The 14,513-nt window shown below is 38.7% G+C and overlaps 2 protein-coding genes across 9 annotated transcripts in view; both read right to left on the bottom strand.

Moving 5' to 3' along the window:
* Positions 1-3,260, bottom strand: part of LOC148899148 (proprotein convertase subtilisin/kexin type 5-like) — a 99,910-nt gene extending 96,650 nt beyond the window's left edge. For 4 of the 5 annotated variants that reach the window (XM_088994205.1, XM_088994209.1, XM_088994207.1 and 1 more), the window contains exon 1: positions 2,790-3,029. In XM_088994205.1, the coding sequence (XP_088850331.1) occupies positions 2,790-2,954 (165 nt within the window). In that variant the 5' untranslated portion in view covers positions 2,955-3,029. Of the gene's footprint in view, positions 1-2,789; positions 3,030-3,122 lie in introns of those variants that run through there. The other variant, XM_088994206.1, reaches the window with a different exon arrangement.
* Positions 3,261-6,138: 2,878 nt separating this feature from the next.
* Positions 6,139-12,698, bottom strand: LOC148899147 (uncharacterized). Of its 4 annotated transcripts, XM_088994202.1 has the most exons (10): positions 12,569-12,698; positions 11,912-11,980; positions 11,702-11,734; positions 8,534-10,532; positions 8,356-8,424; positions 8,227-8,295; positions 8,090-8,158; positions 6,899-6,964; positions 6,662-6,727; positions 6,139-6,565 (listed from the first exon to the last, which is right to left on the bottom strand). In XM_088994202.1, the coding sequence occupies exons 2-10, from the start codon at positions 11,921-11,923 to the stop codon at positions 6,327-6,329; spliced, it is 2,622 nt and encodes an 873-aa protein (XP_088850328.1). In that variant the 5' UTR covers positions 11,924-11,980; positions 12,569-12,698; the 3' UTR covers positions 6,139-6,326. The 4 variants fall into 4 exon arrangements, 3 of the variants coding, with proteins under 3 accessions (XP_088850328.1, XP_088850330.1, XP_088850329.1); XM_088994204.1 differs by lacking the exon at positions 6,899-6,964; XM_088994203.1 differs by having other exon boundaries at positions 11,912-12,671.
* Between the last annotated feature and the right edge of the window lie 1,815 nt (positions 12,699-14,513).

The following is a 14,513-nucleotide window of genomic DNA, read 5'->3' as shown; positions in this document are numbered from 1 at the left end:
TGTATGCCTCACCGTGGTCTTTACTGACAATAGTCAACATGGCGGAGGGAATGTACGACAGGACTCTTTCCAAATTAACCTTTAAAAAAAGGTGAATGTGACCATCTTTTTTGGAAATAACGACCCACATAGGAATGAGAGCAAAACATGCATTTCAGGCCACCTCATGCAAGCTGAAGTAAGTCTCAAACACGTTTTAGCTCCCATTTTGAAGCCACTTTGTCCAATTTAAGAAACCAAATGTGGCTAGCTCATAGCTCAAGAGGTAAAAAATAAAAAAAGGTAAAAAAATAAATACAACAAATTTGTCATTGGGTATCAATCTGTTGTGATGTGTTGAAAAGACGATGGCAAAATGAATAGATCTTAACAAATTTTCTGTCGAAGAAAGATATTGATGTTATCCATCAAAAAATGTACAATTCCAATCAACACCTTCCGACGGGAAGACTTGACCTGTCAGCAATAGTCCCAAATTATAATTAGTTTTTTAAAAAACATGTCCTTGAAAAATGGCTGTCTGTTCCCTTGAAAGTTCTGGCTTTACATACTAGTATATTTTTTTGTCAATTTTAGAACAATGGCCAATTAAATGAAAAAAAAAAAAAGCCCACAAAGGGAAAAAAATCTTTCCAATTTAACCCTAACCTCTGTTTGCTAACCTCTGTTTGTGACAATTGACAAGACTGAGACCATACGGAGTCCTTCAAGGTCTTCAAATTATTAATGCATCAGCGGCGGACATCTTGGTTGTCAAGTCTCACTGACAGTATCAACATTCTGAATAGAGCATTACATTTAAATGCCAACATGCTCTAGTTTTGTGTGTTCTTGTTTACATATATGATAGAAAAAGAAAAGTACACAACAAACTGGAATCCTCTCTGTGTGTTGTTTGAAGATTTATAATTTACCGGAACAATAATTTTGGTGAGCATGTCGGTCTTTTACTGAATAATAGTACAGGTATTTAGCGAGGGGACAATCATTGTTTCATTTGTTAAAGTTGTTTTAAACAACTTAGACTGACATACCAATAACTTCAGATCAGCACTTGTGTCTCTTCTTGATAGGAGTAGTTGAAAGAAGTGATACCCTGAGATACTCTTGAATGTAGTTAGTGACAACATTTTTTTTTCTTTTCTTCTGAAACATTTTTATGCAGTGGTGCAGTTCGGTTTTTCTGACATTTTTATATATAGTACTTTGTTTTGTTTTGTTTTTTTCTTTTACACCCCACACTCCCAACCCTTTCAATTTTTCTGCTGTAGAATGCAAGTTTCCCCATTGTGGGACTATTAACTCATTCACTGCCATTCACGAATGTATTTGGGAATTGAAAATATGATGTAGAGCGCCATTTCCGAATTTGTTCGGCTTTTGTTTTTTCTTGTTTGGGTGCCGATAAAGCGCTGGCCATGGCCTCTGACAATGTTTTTTTTCCTTTCCACGAAGGGGCAGCATTTCCCTCTTTTCCATGTTAGTTCTTTGTTCCAGTTTAAGATGTTGTTAAAGCCCTATATAAACCAATATATATGTATTGCATGGTATTTTGGACAGCACCCTCATTTCAATGTCATATAACTCCAGACCCATGTAATTTATGAATTAACTTTTTTCTGATGAAAGAAGAGAGTCTAAGGTTTCTTACGCTGCATTGAATGTTTATGTAGTCATAAAATTCAATATTTTTTGCACATGTATGGCAGTGAATGAGTTAAAGGCTTTCTGATTCTGATTCTGTTCACTATTTTGCAGAGACTCTCTGACAAGATCAATACAAATCCCACTGAACAGTATCTTCAGGTTCATAATCGAGCATTCCTGTTGAATTTTCCAAGGATCTAAATCACCAATCAAATGAAATTTTTTCACACCTCGCCTGCCTACCTTAAGTCAGTGCTTTAATTCTCCATAACTACAAATTGTCAAAGTCCTCTTAAAACTCCTTGTCGTGTAATCTAATCAAAATATGTATACATACTCATAGGCCGGGATTCTCAAAGTAAAGCCAAGGATGTCTCCCAGTATGGTTCTGTGCATGGGAGTGTGGGTTATATTGCTATTTTTAGCACAAAGGTCAGACCACTATATAGTCTGAATGGTAGATGCAAACATGTACGTAATTACATTCGTTGTGAAGCTCTCTTGACTCTATACAGTGATCCTGGTCTAAAGCACGCACTGATAACAACGTCTTCACTGAAACCCAAACATAGGATGCCATTTGCAGTGGCAGCACAGGGTGGCTGCCCACAGTCCGCCAGAGGCCACTTGCGTATCTTGAAGACGTTCGTGGCTCAACTGCTTTACATTGTAGTTCTTCATTTGGAAAACTCGTTGTGGGTGACTCCAGAGCGCCGAGGCAGGTCACATCTCGGTAGTGCAATCATTTAGACCCCAAACACCTAGTGCAATCATTTAGACCCCAAACACCAAGTCCAAATCGTCGTCTTCAATCTGTGGCTCGCACTTCGTATTAACCGTGCGGGATTATATTCTTGGTTTAGTAATAGAATGGTTTGTTTTTCATAATGTGCTTTATGAAGATCTGACCAATAAGCGTCAAACCGTTTGGCGAAACGGGCCAAGCACGTGAGTATTCTGCCGGCTCGGCGAGGATGAGGCACCTGTTGTGCTGTCCTGCTCCGTCCAACCGCGACTTTCTTCGGGGCGGACTTTGACTCGCTTCCAACAACATTTTGACTGGTTTTGGTTTGACGGCTGCGCCTCCGGTACACTTTGACAACTTGGTACGAGTGAGTGAAAAGTAGAGGAATGTTGCCTACCTGTCCCATGTTCCTGTAGCCGTACTTCTCCGCTATCCGCTCGGCCACCGCGGCCCCGCCGGCTATCCTGACCGCCCAATGGTTGGTGTAAATCCGAGCGTGGCACGGCGGCGGCGGCGTGAAGAAGCCGAGGGTGAGCGCCAGGACGCACAGCAGGCGGACCATCTTCCCCCCTTAACGTTTCTTTCCTCCCCTCCTCCGCCTCCTCTTCTTTTTTCTTCTCCCTATAAAAACAGCTAACTTCGGTGGAGCACGGATCGCACGGACGGCCGAAGCGGGACAACGAGAGAGAAGGACCGAGGATAGCGGTGATAGTGGGAAGTTCCCCTTTACCCTCAAATCTCCAATAATGTCCACATGGAAGAGTTGGAAGTTCACTCCTGTGGTAGTTGTTGTAGACAGAGGCTCCTCCGAAGCGGCTGGCTTCAAGAGCGCTCCACTGAAATAAATGTCCACACGGCGGCTCTTCACGAACGACTAACTAGCTGGAGCAGCCTGGTCCGTGGAACCCCAGACTGGAGAGGAGAGTCCAAGCCAAGGGAGGGAGGAGGTCGAGGGGAGGGGTGATGGAGGTTCGCTAAAACCGCGCCGCTGGGTCTTAAAGAGAGTTAGATTGAACACAGGCACTTTTTAATAGAGATGGGCCGGGGGGGGGGGGGGTCGTCCCAAAAACTTGGAAGCCCTTCATCATGATAAAATAAAAATATATAATAACAAACACCCAAAAGTAGTCTGACTTGTACTTCAGAAGAAGCACATACATAAATAATGAATTGGTAAAACATGAAGTACAGATTCAACTCTAAGTAAAAATACAGTCTTCACTCATACACTTTCAATTAAAGGACAACCGACGTCACCGGACAAGTTGTGTCCATAATTTGTAAAATTGATTCAAATGACTTCTACTGGGTGTATTTTAATAAGATTCCACCGCATATAGCTATATTTCACGTTTTAAGACTCGCGCTGAACATTCAGGAAGTCTTGTTTTTGAGTTGGTGACGAGTCCGTACGTGACGTCAGAAAAGGACCGCCTCCTGACCGCAAAATAAGACGCATTGTAGCTCCTTCCATCACGTCAATGTATTTTGCTGTTCTGTTTTTTTTTAAACCTTGTGTTACACCCAAAAGCCGCCAGCAGAGGGAGTCCAAGCTCCATGGAAGGAATTTATCAGCCTGTGGAAACAGGCTGATTCATTCCTCACAGCTCGGAACCAAAATGTCAAATTGTCCCATGTAAACCACAAAAACAGTCAATATTTTTGACTTCAAATTGGAAAACTAGTTATTCATTATTTTATTGTGTGCTTTGTATATAATATGTGGAGATGATGAAACATGTATATGGTTTCCCAAAATTCATAATGACCCCCAAGGGAAACCGTAACTATGATGTGGCCCGCAACAAATATGAGTTTGACATCACTGCTGTGTTTATTTTTTTGTTACCAAACACCTCATTACAGTAATTTAAACAATAGACGAATAAACTGTTATTTTGACTTTGATAAATAGTTTCAGTAATATCGACCCTCCAAGGGGAACTGTAACTAAAATGTGGCCAACAACAAAAATGAGTTTGAAAACCCCTGCTCTAAAGTGTCCGAAGGTGTTAAGTGTAAACACTACAGTGTGTGCACCTTGTGATTGACTGGCAACCAGTTCAGGGTGCGCCCCACGTACTGCCTGAAGCAGCTGGATGGATGGAAATGTAACCCACGTTGGTATTTTTTACACGAAATTAAAAAAGGCAAGCATTACATTAAATTAGATTAGCCTTTATTAGTCTCATAAAGGAGATGTATACATTTCACTGCAGCAAAGTTATGAAAGGAAGAAGAAATGAAAGGAAGTCGCAGAAAAACAAAATACAACAGTTGCTGTTAAGGCAACCAAATGAATCAAATGATACTTGCACTTCACTTTACAGTTTAGAATTTATATCTAATTTGAATTATTTTAATTCGCTAGATTATGTAACAGCCAATCAGAGCGATCCATTGTCACAGACAGCCAATGCCATTTTGAAAACGATTCATTTAAATTATCCATCAATCCACTCACGAAACACTTTGTATCGCAAAAGTTTTATAAATCCAAGTTTGCACGAAAGCCAGCAACATGTACCACTACACCATTTTACACTATATATTTTGATTAAACGTAAAGATAAACTTTTATGGAGGACACCAGATTGTAGAACGTTAACTATTTAGTGGGTGAAATTGAGATTTGGACAATTACATTACTCCCACCTACAGTATTGGAAAGGAACAGCACTGCCCAGTGTTGTCCTGCTGTAACTGTATCGAGCACTCGGATTATTTCCCAACAAAATTACTTAATAGCGTTTTTTCTGTGGTACCATAATTCATTCTTGCCATCACACATATATTTTGGCGGGGGAAATCACAAACACGCAAACATGTACATGGGCGCACACTCCCACACACACACGCACACGCACACGCACACACACATTCCTGTTTGAACGACTTTGTGAGGTCCGGGTAACTCCACATCAGGAGTGAGGACCACCCTTTCTGATAAGTTTAGAGAAGAACCAGTGTTATATTTGAACACTAGATGTCCCCCTAACTGCATTTCCCACTTCAACTTGTTTAAAAAACAAAGCAATAAGAAGTGGACTTGAGAGTGGAATCACTAGACAAGTGAGGTCCGAATGGGTAAATCCCGGGACCTCACTCATATAGTGAATTATGTTCGAAACATCGTTTTATTTATTTAATTTTTTTGTTTGGTTGATTCAGTTGAGTTTTCAAACCACTTTTTGTATCAACTTTTACCTCTCATTATCACCTACAATTACACGGCAGACATTTTGTATTTTAATTGTGTGTATATATATACAGTAAAGTCTCGTTATATCAATATTCAAGGGAGTCCGAAAAAATATCGATATAACCGGGACTATCGATATATCCGACCCTGTTTGTGTGTAATTTTCTCAGTGCGTGCATAGAAATAGTATCGATATATATATATATATATATATATATATATATATATATATAGACTATATATATATATATATATATATATATATACAGAGAGAGAGAGAGAGAGAGAGAGAGAGAGAGAGAGAGAGAGAGAGAGAGAGAGAGAGAGAGAGAGAGAGAGAGAGAGAGAGAGAGAGAGAGAGAGAGAGAGAGAGAGAGAGAGAGAGAGACTGTTTAATGAATAACTTGATAGTTTTAACTTAAAATAAATGGAATTCCTTATTTATATGTTCATATCAACCGGAAGCTGGTCTGGTCGATTGCTGTATCATAACTACTTTGGTAAAGTGACCCATGCTTTTGCTCAATGAATTTCCATAACCAAATCAAATAAACTAAAACTTTATTTTAACATGATGTCAACATGAAATCTGTCCTGAAGCAAAACATTTTTAACAACAGTAAAAGGGAATATAATACAAAATTAAATACTCTTGTAAGAAACTAGAACATGTACTAAAGTGCATATTTGTGAAGAAAAAGGCATGCACATCAAAACAAATTTGTTGTATCATTAAAACTGAAGAACCCGAGAAGTGGATCTTCTTTTGAGTGTCACAATTTTGTTGTGGACAAAGTTCTTTATGTCTTTCCAGGATCTTTGAGCCAAAGTCTGCGGCTCTTTCTTAATGCAGTCAGTACACTGTTCTTTCCCAGGCACTTGATGCCCTTTTATCAGTCTCTTCATGTGTTTTTCCACAGCAGCCTTTTCTTCTTCACTCCACGGTCTCCTCAAATTTACTCTGGGAGAGCCTAAATATGATGACAATTGCAATTTAATGATACTCACAAAGACCACTTGTGGCAGCATTACAGTGTGGATTATATACATAAAATAAATAGACTTACCTTTCTTTTTCTCTGACTTTGAATTTTCATGCTCTTTGGAAGCAATTTTTTTTCTTGGACTCAAATCTACAAAGAAAGGAGACATTGCTAATTTGACACTCATGGGCAAATACGGTGCATGCATTTTAACTTGTTAAATTATGGAGAGAAAAAAATATTTCTGGATCCAAAATTAAAAGTTAGTGCGAACCAATACCTCAAGGTAAGACTAATAGCCAAAAAAAGCTTCCAGTTTACCATCTGAGTCAGAAGTTCTTTTCCGTTTGCCATGACAGCGCTTTGCTCGTTTTTTTGTCACGTCACCTTAAAGTAAAACAAGCAAAATGACACCTTGCACTTGTTATGGTGGGACAGGGAGCCATTTCAAAAGGAATCATTTGGAATTCTACAGGGATGCATCTGGGAAATTAAAAAAGTGGCCCCCTTGTGTCTGAAAAGGGGTCAAATTCTAAAATTGATAGGGCCTGATTTAACTAGATTGCCAAAGTATACAAAACCATTTGAAATAAACCAAAGACATTTTCTATATTCGGTTTACGAACGTTACATTTTTGAAACTTTTACCTTGGCATACGAACTTTACCTTGGCATACAAACTTTTTTGTACACGGAGCTGCCTCAATGAGTGATGTGTCGTTCGCGAACGAGCCCATGAAGAACTAGATACAATTATCACAGAGAAAGCACCTACAAGGGATCATTCCTCAAGATGGTGAAAGAAGAAGGTTACGTTCCTCATCAAGTGTTTCATGCTGATGAAACTGGCCACTTCATTCCATCAAGCCATCACAAAGGTCAATAAAACCACTTTATTATACAGTACAGTTAATTTTTTTAATTATAAGACCGTAGCACATTTATTATCCATAAAATAATGTATATTTTGTGTAGTTTTAAGGCTTAGAAAATTAGAAAGTAGAAAATTATGTTTTATGAGGACCTGGGAACGGGTTATTCCCATTTTAAGGGTTTCCTCTGGGAAATTATTTTTGGGATACAAACTTTTTGCCTTCCACACTGTCTGGGAACCAATTAAGTTCGTAAGCCAGGGTATCACTGTATATACCTGTTCGATCAACACTAAGTTTTTAAATAATAATGAACAAATTGTTATTCTGTCAAGTGTGGTGAGTATTGTGCTACTTATGATTTCAATCTCATCACAACTTCCTCAGTCGTATTTTTTTTTAGCCTGCAGACCCCATATGTCAGCAAATGCTCCCTCACCTCTGGCCCATTCTTGTTGACCAAGAGAACTACATGATACCTCATACTTCATGACAACGGCCGTGAAAAAAAAAGAGGAGATATTCGAACCCTTGGGATGTCCGTTCATCGCCCCCAGCCACAGAAAGCTGACTCTTAAATCAGAATCTAATGATGCCTGCAGACACAGTAGTAGCATACTTATTCATCCTACAATTTTACCTTCAATGACATTTTCTTTTCTTTTCCCCCACGGTTTGATTCTGCTAGAGCCTGCTTTGGGGATATAATCTGTGCAGAAAAGAAAAAGATTGAAAATTAGTCCTAACCAGGGCAGATTTATTAATCTTACAATTTACCTTCATCCACATTTTCATTTCTTTTTTCCCCTGAATTTGTGCTGCTTGAGCCTGTTTTGGGGATATCATCTTTGCAGAAAATAAGATTGAAAGTTAGTGTAAAGTATACTTATTAATCTTACAATTTACCTTCATCCACATTTGCCTTTCTTTTCCCTCTCGGTTTGGTGCTACTAGAGCCTGCTTTGGGTATATCATCTGTGCAGAAAAGAAAGAAAGAAGGTATAGAAGTAACAATCAGGTTTTTCTTTATGCCAGTCTCAAAATGATTTTTTTTAAATATGATGACATTTCAGTGAATGCTTACCAGAAAAAGATAATTTAATGGTGTCAAGATTCTTTCCACTAAGTGTTCCAGTGCCTTGCTCCATTGCAAAAAGCAGCTTGCTGATTTTTGCAATTTGAAAAGTTTTATCAGTCTGTCTGTAAAAATCTCGGTGCACTCTGATGTCGTGTCCCATGAACCTTGCGACTTGTTCCAATTCCTGTTCACTAAGATCCAACAGCTGACACAGTGTCGCAACCTGTTTCCTCAGTTTGGTAGACCTTAGGAATTGAGGGTTTTCTGCGTTGCTTTCTTTCGCAAATTTGCGCAGACAGTCACATCCCCGGATATTTGTTATTGCACCTGGTCTTGCAAAAAGATAGGGATTCTCAGCAGGTATCCCTGCATCTTGTCGCCTTTGAATTAAAACGTTGATGGACTCCTTCATTCTTTCTGTAAAAAACACTGGGACCTTTCTGCCCCTTTTGCCCCGGACTTCAATGCGAGTTAAGAGCTTGCTTAACTCTTTTTCCAATGGTGAAAGTGTTTCAAAAATGTCCTGATTGACTGGATTTGTGCTGGCATTCTGGTAGGTCTCGAGAGTCAAACGTGATGCTTCCCCTTCACGCCGCTTGTTAAAAACAATCATTTGTGCCAGAACAGATTCATTCAATTTACGAAAAGCACTTAAACTCATCCCTTGGGTCAATTCAGCCTTTGCCTCCTCTTCAACCACTCTAAGGTGGTCCCTGAGTGTGATGACATCCTTGGTAAGAGGAATATCATCTTGTTTATTCCATCTTTTTTCATCTATTGTTTGATGAGCACTGACTGATACATGGTTTTTCCAGTTTTTTTCGAGGAGTTCCAGAAATTTTTTTGCCTTTCTCTCTGCCAGGTCGTCATCCTCCATCAGAGTCTGTCCAATAAGGACTTCCACTGCTCCTTTCAAACAAAATCCTAATTTAAGAGCTGTGGAGGGTTTCCCATATTCATTTTTCCCTGGACTGAACGCAGTGAGTTTCTTTGCGACATTTATAACAGTATTAAACTTCAAAGGCGTACACAAATCCTGCAGACCCGCGATGGTCTTATCCATTTTTTTAGCAATAAGCATGAACCGTCCCAATTCCCTCATTCGTTGCGCAATGTACTGGTGCTTGGACTTGACACAGCCATGTTTGGAATACAGTGATTCGCCATACTTGCAAATTAGGAAATCCTTTCGTATGTGAAACGATACAGGATCTTGTCTCATGTTATTGATAATTGTTTCATATCCCTCTGATGATGCGGCTGTTGGGAGGAGACTGGCAGCAATATTTTGGACCCTCTTTCCTTTCCTTCGCTTGTCGTCTTTGCATAGCTCTCTTGCTCTACATATTGAATGATGTTTCCACAGACATTTTTTTAAAAACAACCCATAACATGATGGGCAGGGCAAATAATCATCGGTGGAGGCGGCATCGGTTGGCTGCTTCCATGTGACAAGTTCCCCTTGTCCATCTTTTAGAACCGTGCTGTTATGTTTGAAGTCTCCCTTGTTCCGAAGCTGTTCCAATAGGGACTTTCTTTTTTTGGATCCTGATGGAAAGCTGAACGCGAAAGCAACTTCTTTAAATTCCATATGTTTCCTTTCTAAATGTCTTGCCATCTTCAAATTTGATTGGCCACAGTAGAAACAATAATGCCTTTTGTCCCAAACACGTTTGCCTTCTTTTCTTGAACACGTTTTTATGGTTACAGATGGATCTTCTTTGCTCATCTTTTGTTTTTTGTTTTTTCTTTGAACATAGGTTAATGGGTTACTTTGTTTTCTAATTGCAGACGTGACTCTACGCTGGTCTGCTTCATATGTCTGTTGACTTGTAGAGTCTTCATTGTATGTGTCATGACAGGGCATATTTTTGACCTTTGGAAGGGATATCTCTTCATCAACACTCGAATCAGTGGATGATGTATAGGTAGGTTTGTATTCCACATCTGATCCAGAATGACTGTCCAAGTCAGAAAAATCGCTCTCTTCAGTGGGATTGTCCATCTGTTATAAATATAAAAAAGTAAAAAGATCAGAAAATACCATTGCAAATAATACTACTAAGTAGTACTGATTTATGTTTATACGATGAGATAGGTCATAATGAGGACTGCCTGTGGGATAAAATATTAATCGTGTATATATTAACAAGTCCTCCATGGTAGTTAGTTGCCACTACACATTTAGCGAATTAGCTGCGTCACAATAAGAGACTGATTTCCAAGTATTCGGCAAACAAATAACAATGATGGCTGGTATGGATTGCGGAGGAAACAATTTTCCATGTGAGCTGTACCCAGGCCAATATTTTCATAGATTTATTAATCGGCAATTTCTGTATATAATTACAATATTTATTTTAACTCTTTCAGCGTATTATGTCTTGTTTTTAATTAAAGCGTATGTTCATTTCTGTCTGGCCAATAGAGTGCCACAACTGCAATTTATCATTAAAAAGATGCCAGAAAAGAACGAAAAGCTAAACAAACATATACTGTAGACAATATGCATCTCACCTAATATAAGTTTTTTCAGCCTAAATGCAGAGCTTTTGTTGATCCATATAACCGTTGTGTTGATAAGGGGTCGCAATATAGTAATTTGTCCAAAGTACTTTGTGTTCTGGAAATTGATTTGTATTTTACGTTGTGTTTTTGCAACGTTACATTACATAGATGGTAAGACACTGTCTTTGGCTGTAACCACAGGCGCATATAGCCATGGAAGAAAATTTGACACCACCATGTTTTCTTTATGTTCATTTTCATTTTCATGTCTGGTGCTACAAAAAGTGTATTAAGTGAATCACTGAAATAAAAGGTATTATGGAATACTCAAATACACTATTTTTTACAGTAAAACGTCATAGCTATTGTTAAGAATGTATGGAGTGATTTTTGTCATTAGAAAAACTTTGAAATTCATCCAATAGTGCATGTGTTCAAGTATTTTGAATTGTTTTTGTTGTCGTTAATATTTTGGTCCAAGAAAACATTCCTTTACTGTATGAAGCATTTACAACGAGTAAAAAAACTAAAGAAACAATGGAGCTCAATTTTTTTCCATAGCTGTATATAATCAGTGCATACGCACACATACATATATTTACTTAGATACACAGTAGATACACATTAAATGGAAGTGTGCAACAAAATAGTAATACTGAAATGTACCTGAATTGCTGTGTTGACATCATCTTGCTGGGCCTAATGCAATAAAAGTAAATAGATTAATATTCAGGTGCTAAAGAAAAACAATGTCAGTTAACGGAACACAAACAAAATAAGAATGATGGTCACGTTCAAATTGATAACGCATTTAATTTACACTAAACTATCAATTCCAATGAAAAGTGAAGTGTGCCAAATTGTCCTGAAACATACCTGGGTAGTCATTTTCTTGATGTTTTTCTCCAAGTCCTTATCCAAAATAATATAAGATATTTTGATAACCTAAAAAATTCAGGCGGTGGGATTAAAAAAAGTCATCAGTACAGCTCAAATGGGTTATCATTTGCATTCAACGTGAATCATGTGATCTAACAAATAACGCTCCTTCACGTGGTATTTAAAAAAAAACTCATAATACAATGAAATCCTCTACACGTGACCAGGGGTGGTCAAAGTAAATAAATCAAATGTCATTTGGTATCACCGTAGCTGTGCTTTTGTTTTTATTGTGTGCCATTTGTTTTTTATCGTGCTTCCAAATTTGGCTGTGCGTTTTTTTCGCTTGTGCTACATTAATGTGTTGTTTAAATTACGTTCTATTGGCTGGCCCGACGCGACAACGATTGGGACCACATGGGCACTTCTGAAATACTGACCGGACTTAAGTTTCGATTTACGTTGCTACGTGCTTCTCACTCAATACGTATTACACTATTACTACCCAATAGTCTAGCTTCATTTTATTCTCTGCTCAATTAACATGACGACGCTTTCACTCTCATTCTGATAAAACACGAAAGTTCGAATCCTGTAGTAATTTCTTAGAATGACACATTTGTAAGAAAAATATTCAAAACTTGAATTCCTTACCTGATTTAATTCCGAAATCTTATTCGTTCACTCCTTTGGGCTGATGGGCTGGTTGTGCGCTCGCAGTTTATTAAATTGATGAACACGCACTGTAAGAGTGTCCTGGGGGGGGGGGGGGGGGGGGGGGGGGGGGGGCTGCAAAAAAAACTTTGTTCATGCGCAGTGCGCATGGCGTCCTGGAGCCTGAGCGCTCTTAATTGCTTGATCAAAGTGTGGGCGCCATCCTGCAGAAAGTCTCAGTGCACTAATACGTGGGGGAGGGGTATGCAGAGTCACTCTGTCTAACAGTGAAGGTTTACAACAACTCAACTTTGATTGAGGTCTATTGTATTTCAAGGCTGAGAATGATACATTTTGAGCAAGATTGTGTTTTAATTAAACTGTATGAACTCCAATCACACATACCTCTAACATAAATACAGCAAATAAAACTATATGTATTAAACTAACACGAAAAAGAATAATTATTCTTAGAGAAGCATAATTATCAAACGCTGATATGTGGGTGTTATGAAACACAATTATTTACTTATTTAATGCCATTCATAAGATATACATAGTAGTTAGTTTCATAGTTTCAATGCCCAAGGCAAAATAAAACAATTGACTTTTTTTGTATGTGCAGTTTTATGGCGGATGGGAATTGCAGACAGTCACACAGTTGAACCGAAGGTTTTACAGTGTGAAAATAGGCCTCACATTCATGACCAAATGGTAAAAATAATTATCAAAATTGACACAGCTTTTCTTAAAGCATTTTGACCCATCCACTGCAATGTGGGCAAACAGCTGTTCATATCCAAAAAAGCATATTTAATGAACAGTACTTTGTTTTAACTGCCAGAGAGCCAGATGTATAGAGAGCAGGAACATTCTCTGATTTGACGTGTCACCATCCTCATGTCATTTCTCCACTGCGAGACGAATAAAGGTCCATTCAATCCAATCCAATGTTATCTCTTCAACCAACACCAAAAACAAGCTTCACAAGATGTACAGCAAAATAAGTTACATTGCAGAGTTTGAATAAGTTTCGTAATGCATCCAACGACAAGGATGACAGAGGACAGTTCTACTGCTGTCTCTCTCTTCGATAAAAACCAAGGAAAGCGGGAATCATCAGCCGCAGAGGGGACAAGGATGGTGAGATAAAATGGTCATGCAACATCACCACACCAAAGTCAAGGCAGAATATCATCTTCTGTTGTGATCAAAATTACACCTGATGTTCTTCAATCGGCATTTCAGCTGTCCATGTCCTCGCCAATAGAAAAGATTCTCCAGGAAAAGACAAATTTGGAGGGGAAGCATGTATTTCAAGAGAAATTGAAGCCATTGGATCAGACTGACTTGCATGCATACCACGGAATTCAGTTATTAGCCAGAGTGCACAGGTCATGGGGAGAAGCAACTGAAAGTCTGTGGGATGAAGAGTATGTAAAGCCAATCTTTCAAGAAACAATGTCTCAAAAGAAATTCCACACATCTCATGTGATCTGATTTGACAACTTTCAGACAGCACTTGCTCAATAAACCTGGCAAATATGTCATGAAAATGTGGGCAGCCTATGATGTAAAATGTAGGTATGCATGGAATATGCAAGTCTATCCTGGAAGACTACCTGGAGGAGGATCTGAGAAGAATCAGAGGACGCATGTGGTACTGAAGATGAATGAAAGACTGCAAAGTCATTATATCACGTGACAAATTCAATTTACCGCCATGTGTAGATAAACTTCAGGAGAACTTCCCAGTAAATTTCTGAAGCTGTGGGGATGATGTCTCCTCAGTATTTGTCAGGTGTGGTGTGTAATAGAAGGGTTTCAGCTAGGATGAAAGGAAAGGTGTATAAAACCGTGGTGACAGTGGCACTGAAGAAAAGAAAGGAAGCAGAGCGTGAGGTAGCAGAGCCGAAGATGTTGAGGTTTTCTTTGGGAGTGACCA

This window comes from Hippocampus bargibanti, linkage group LG04 (genome assembly GCF_051943395.1).
Source record: "Hippocampus bargibanti isolate YZ-2025 linkage group LG04, ASM5194339v1, whole genome shotgun sequence".
Classification (NCBI taxonomy): domain Eukaryota; kingdom Metazoa; phylum Chordata; class Actinopteri; order Syngnathiformes; family Syngnathidae; genus Hippocampus; species Hippocampus bargibanti.
The sequence above is the reverse complement of the archived record's forward strand: the minus strand, read 5'-3'. Positions and strand labels throughout refer to the sequence as shown.

Coding starts and splice junctions, on each gene's coding strand:
- LOC148899147 (XM_088994202.1), bottom strand. Junction 8,425..8,533: donor CATTAAATTATCTTTTTCTG/GTAAGCATTCAC, acceptor TTTTCTGCACAG/ATGATATACCCAAAGCAGGC. Junction 6,965..8,089: donor AAAAGAAAATGTCATTGAAG/GTAAAATTGTAG, acceptor TTTTACTTTAAG/GTGACGTGACAAAAAAACGA.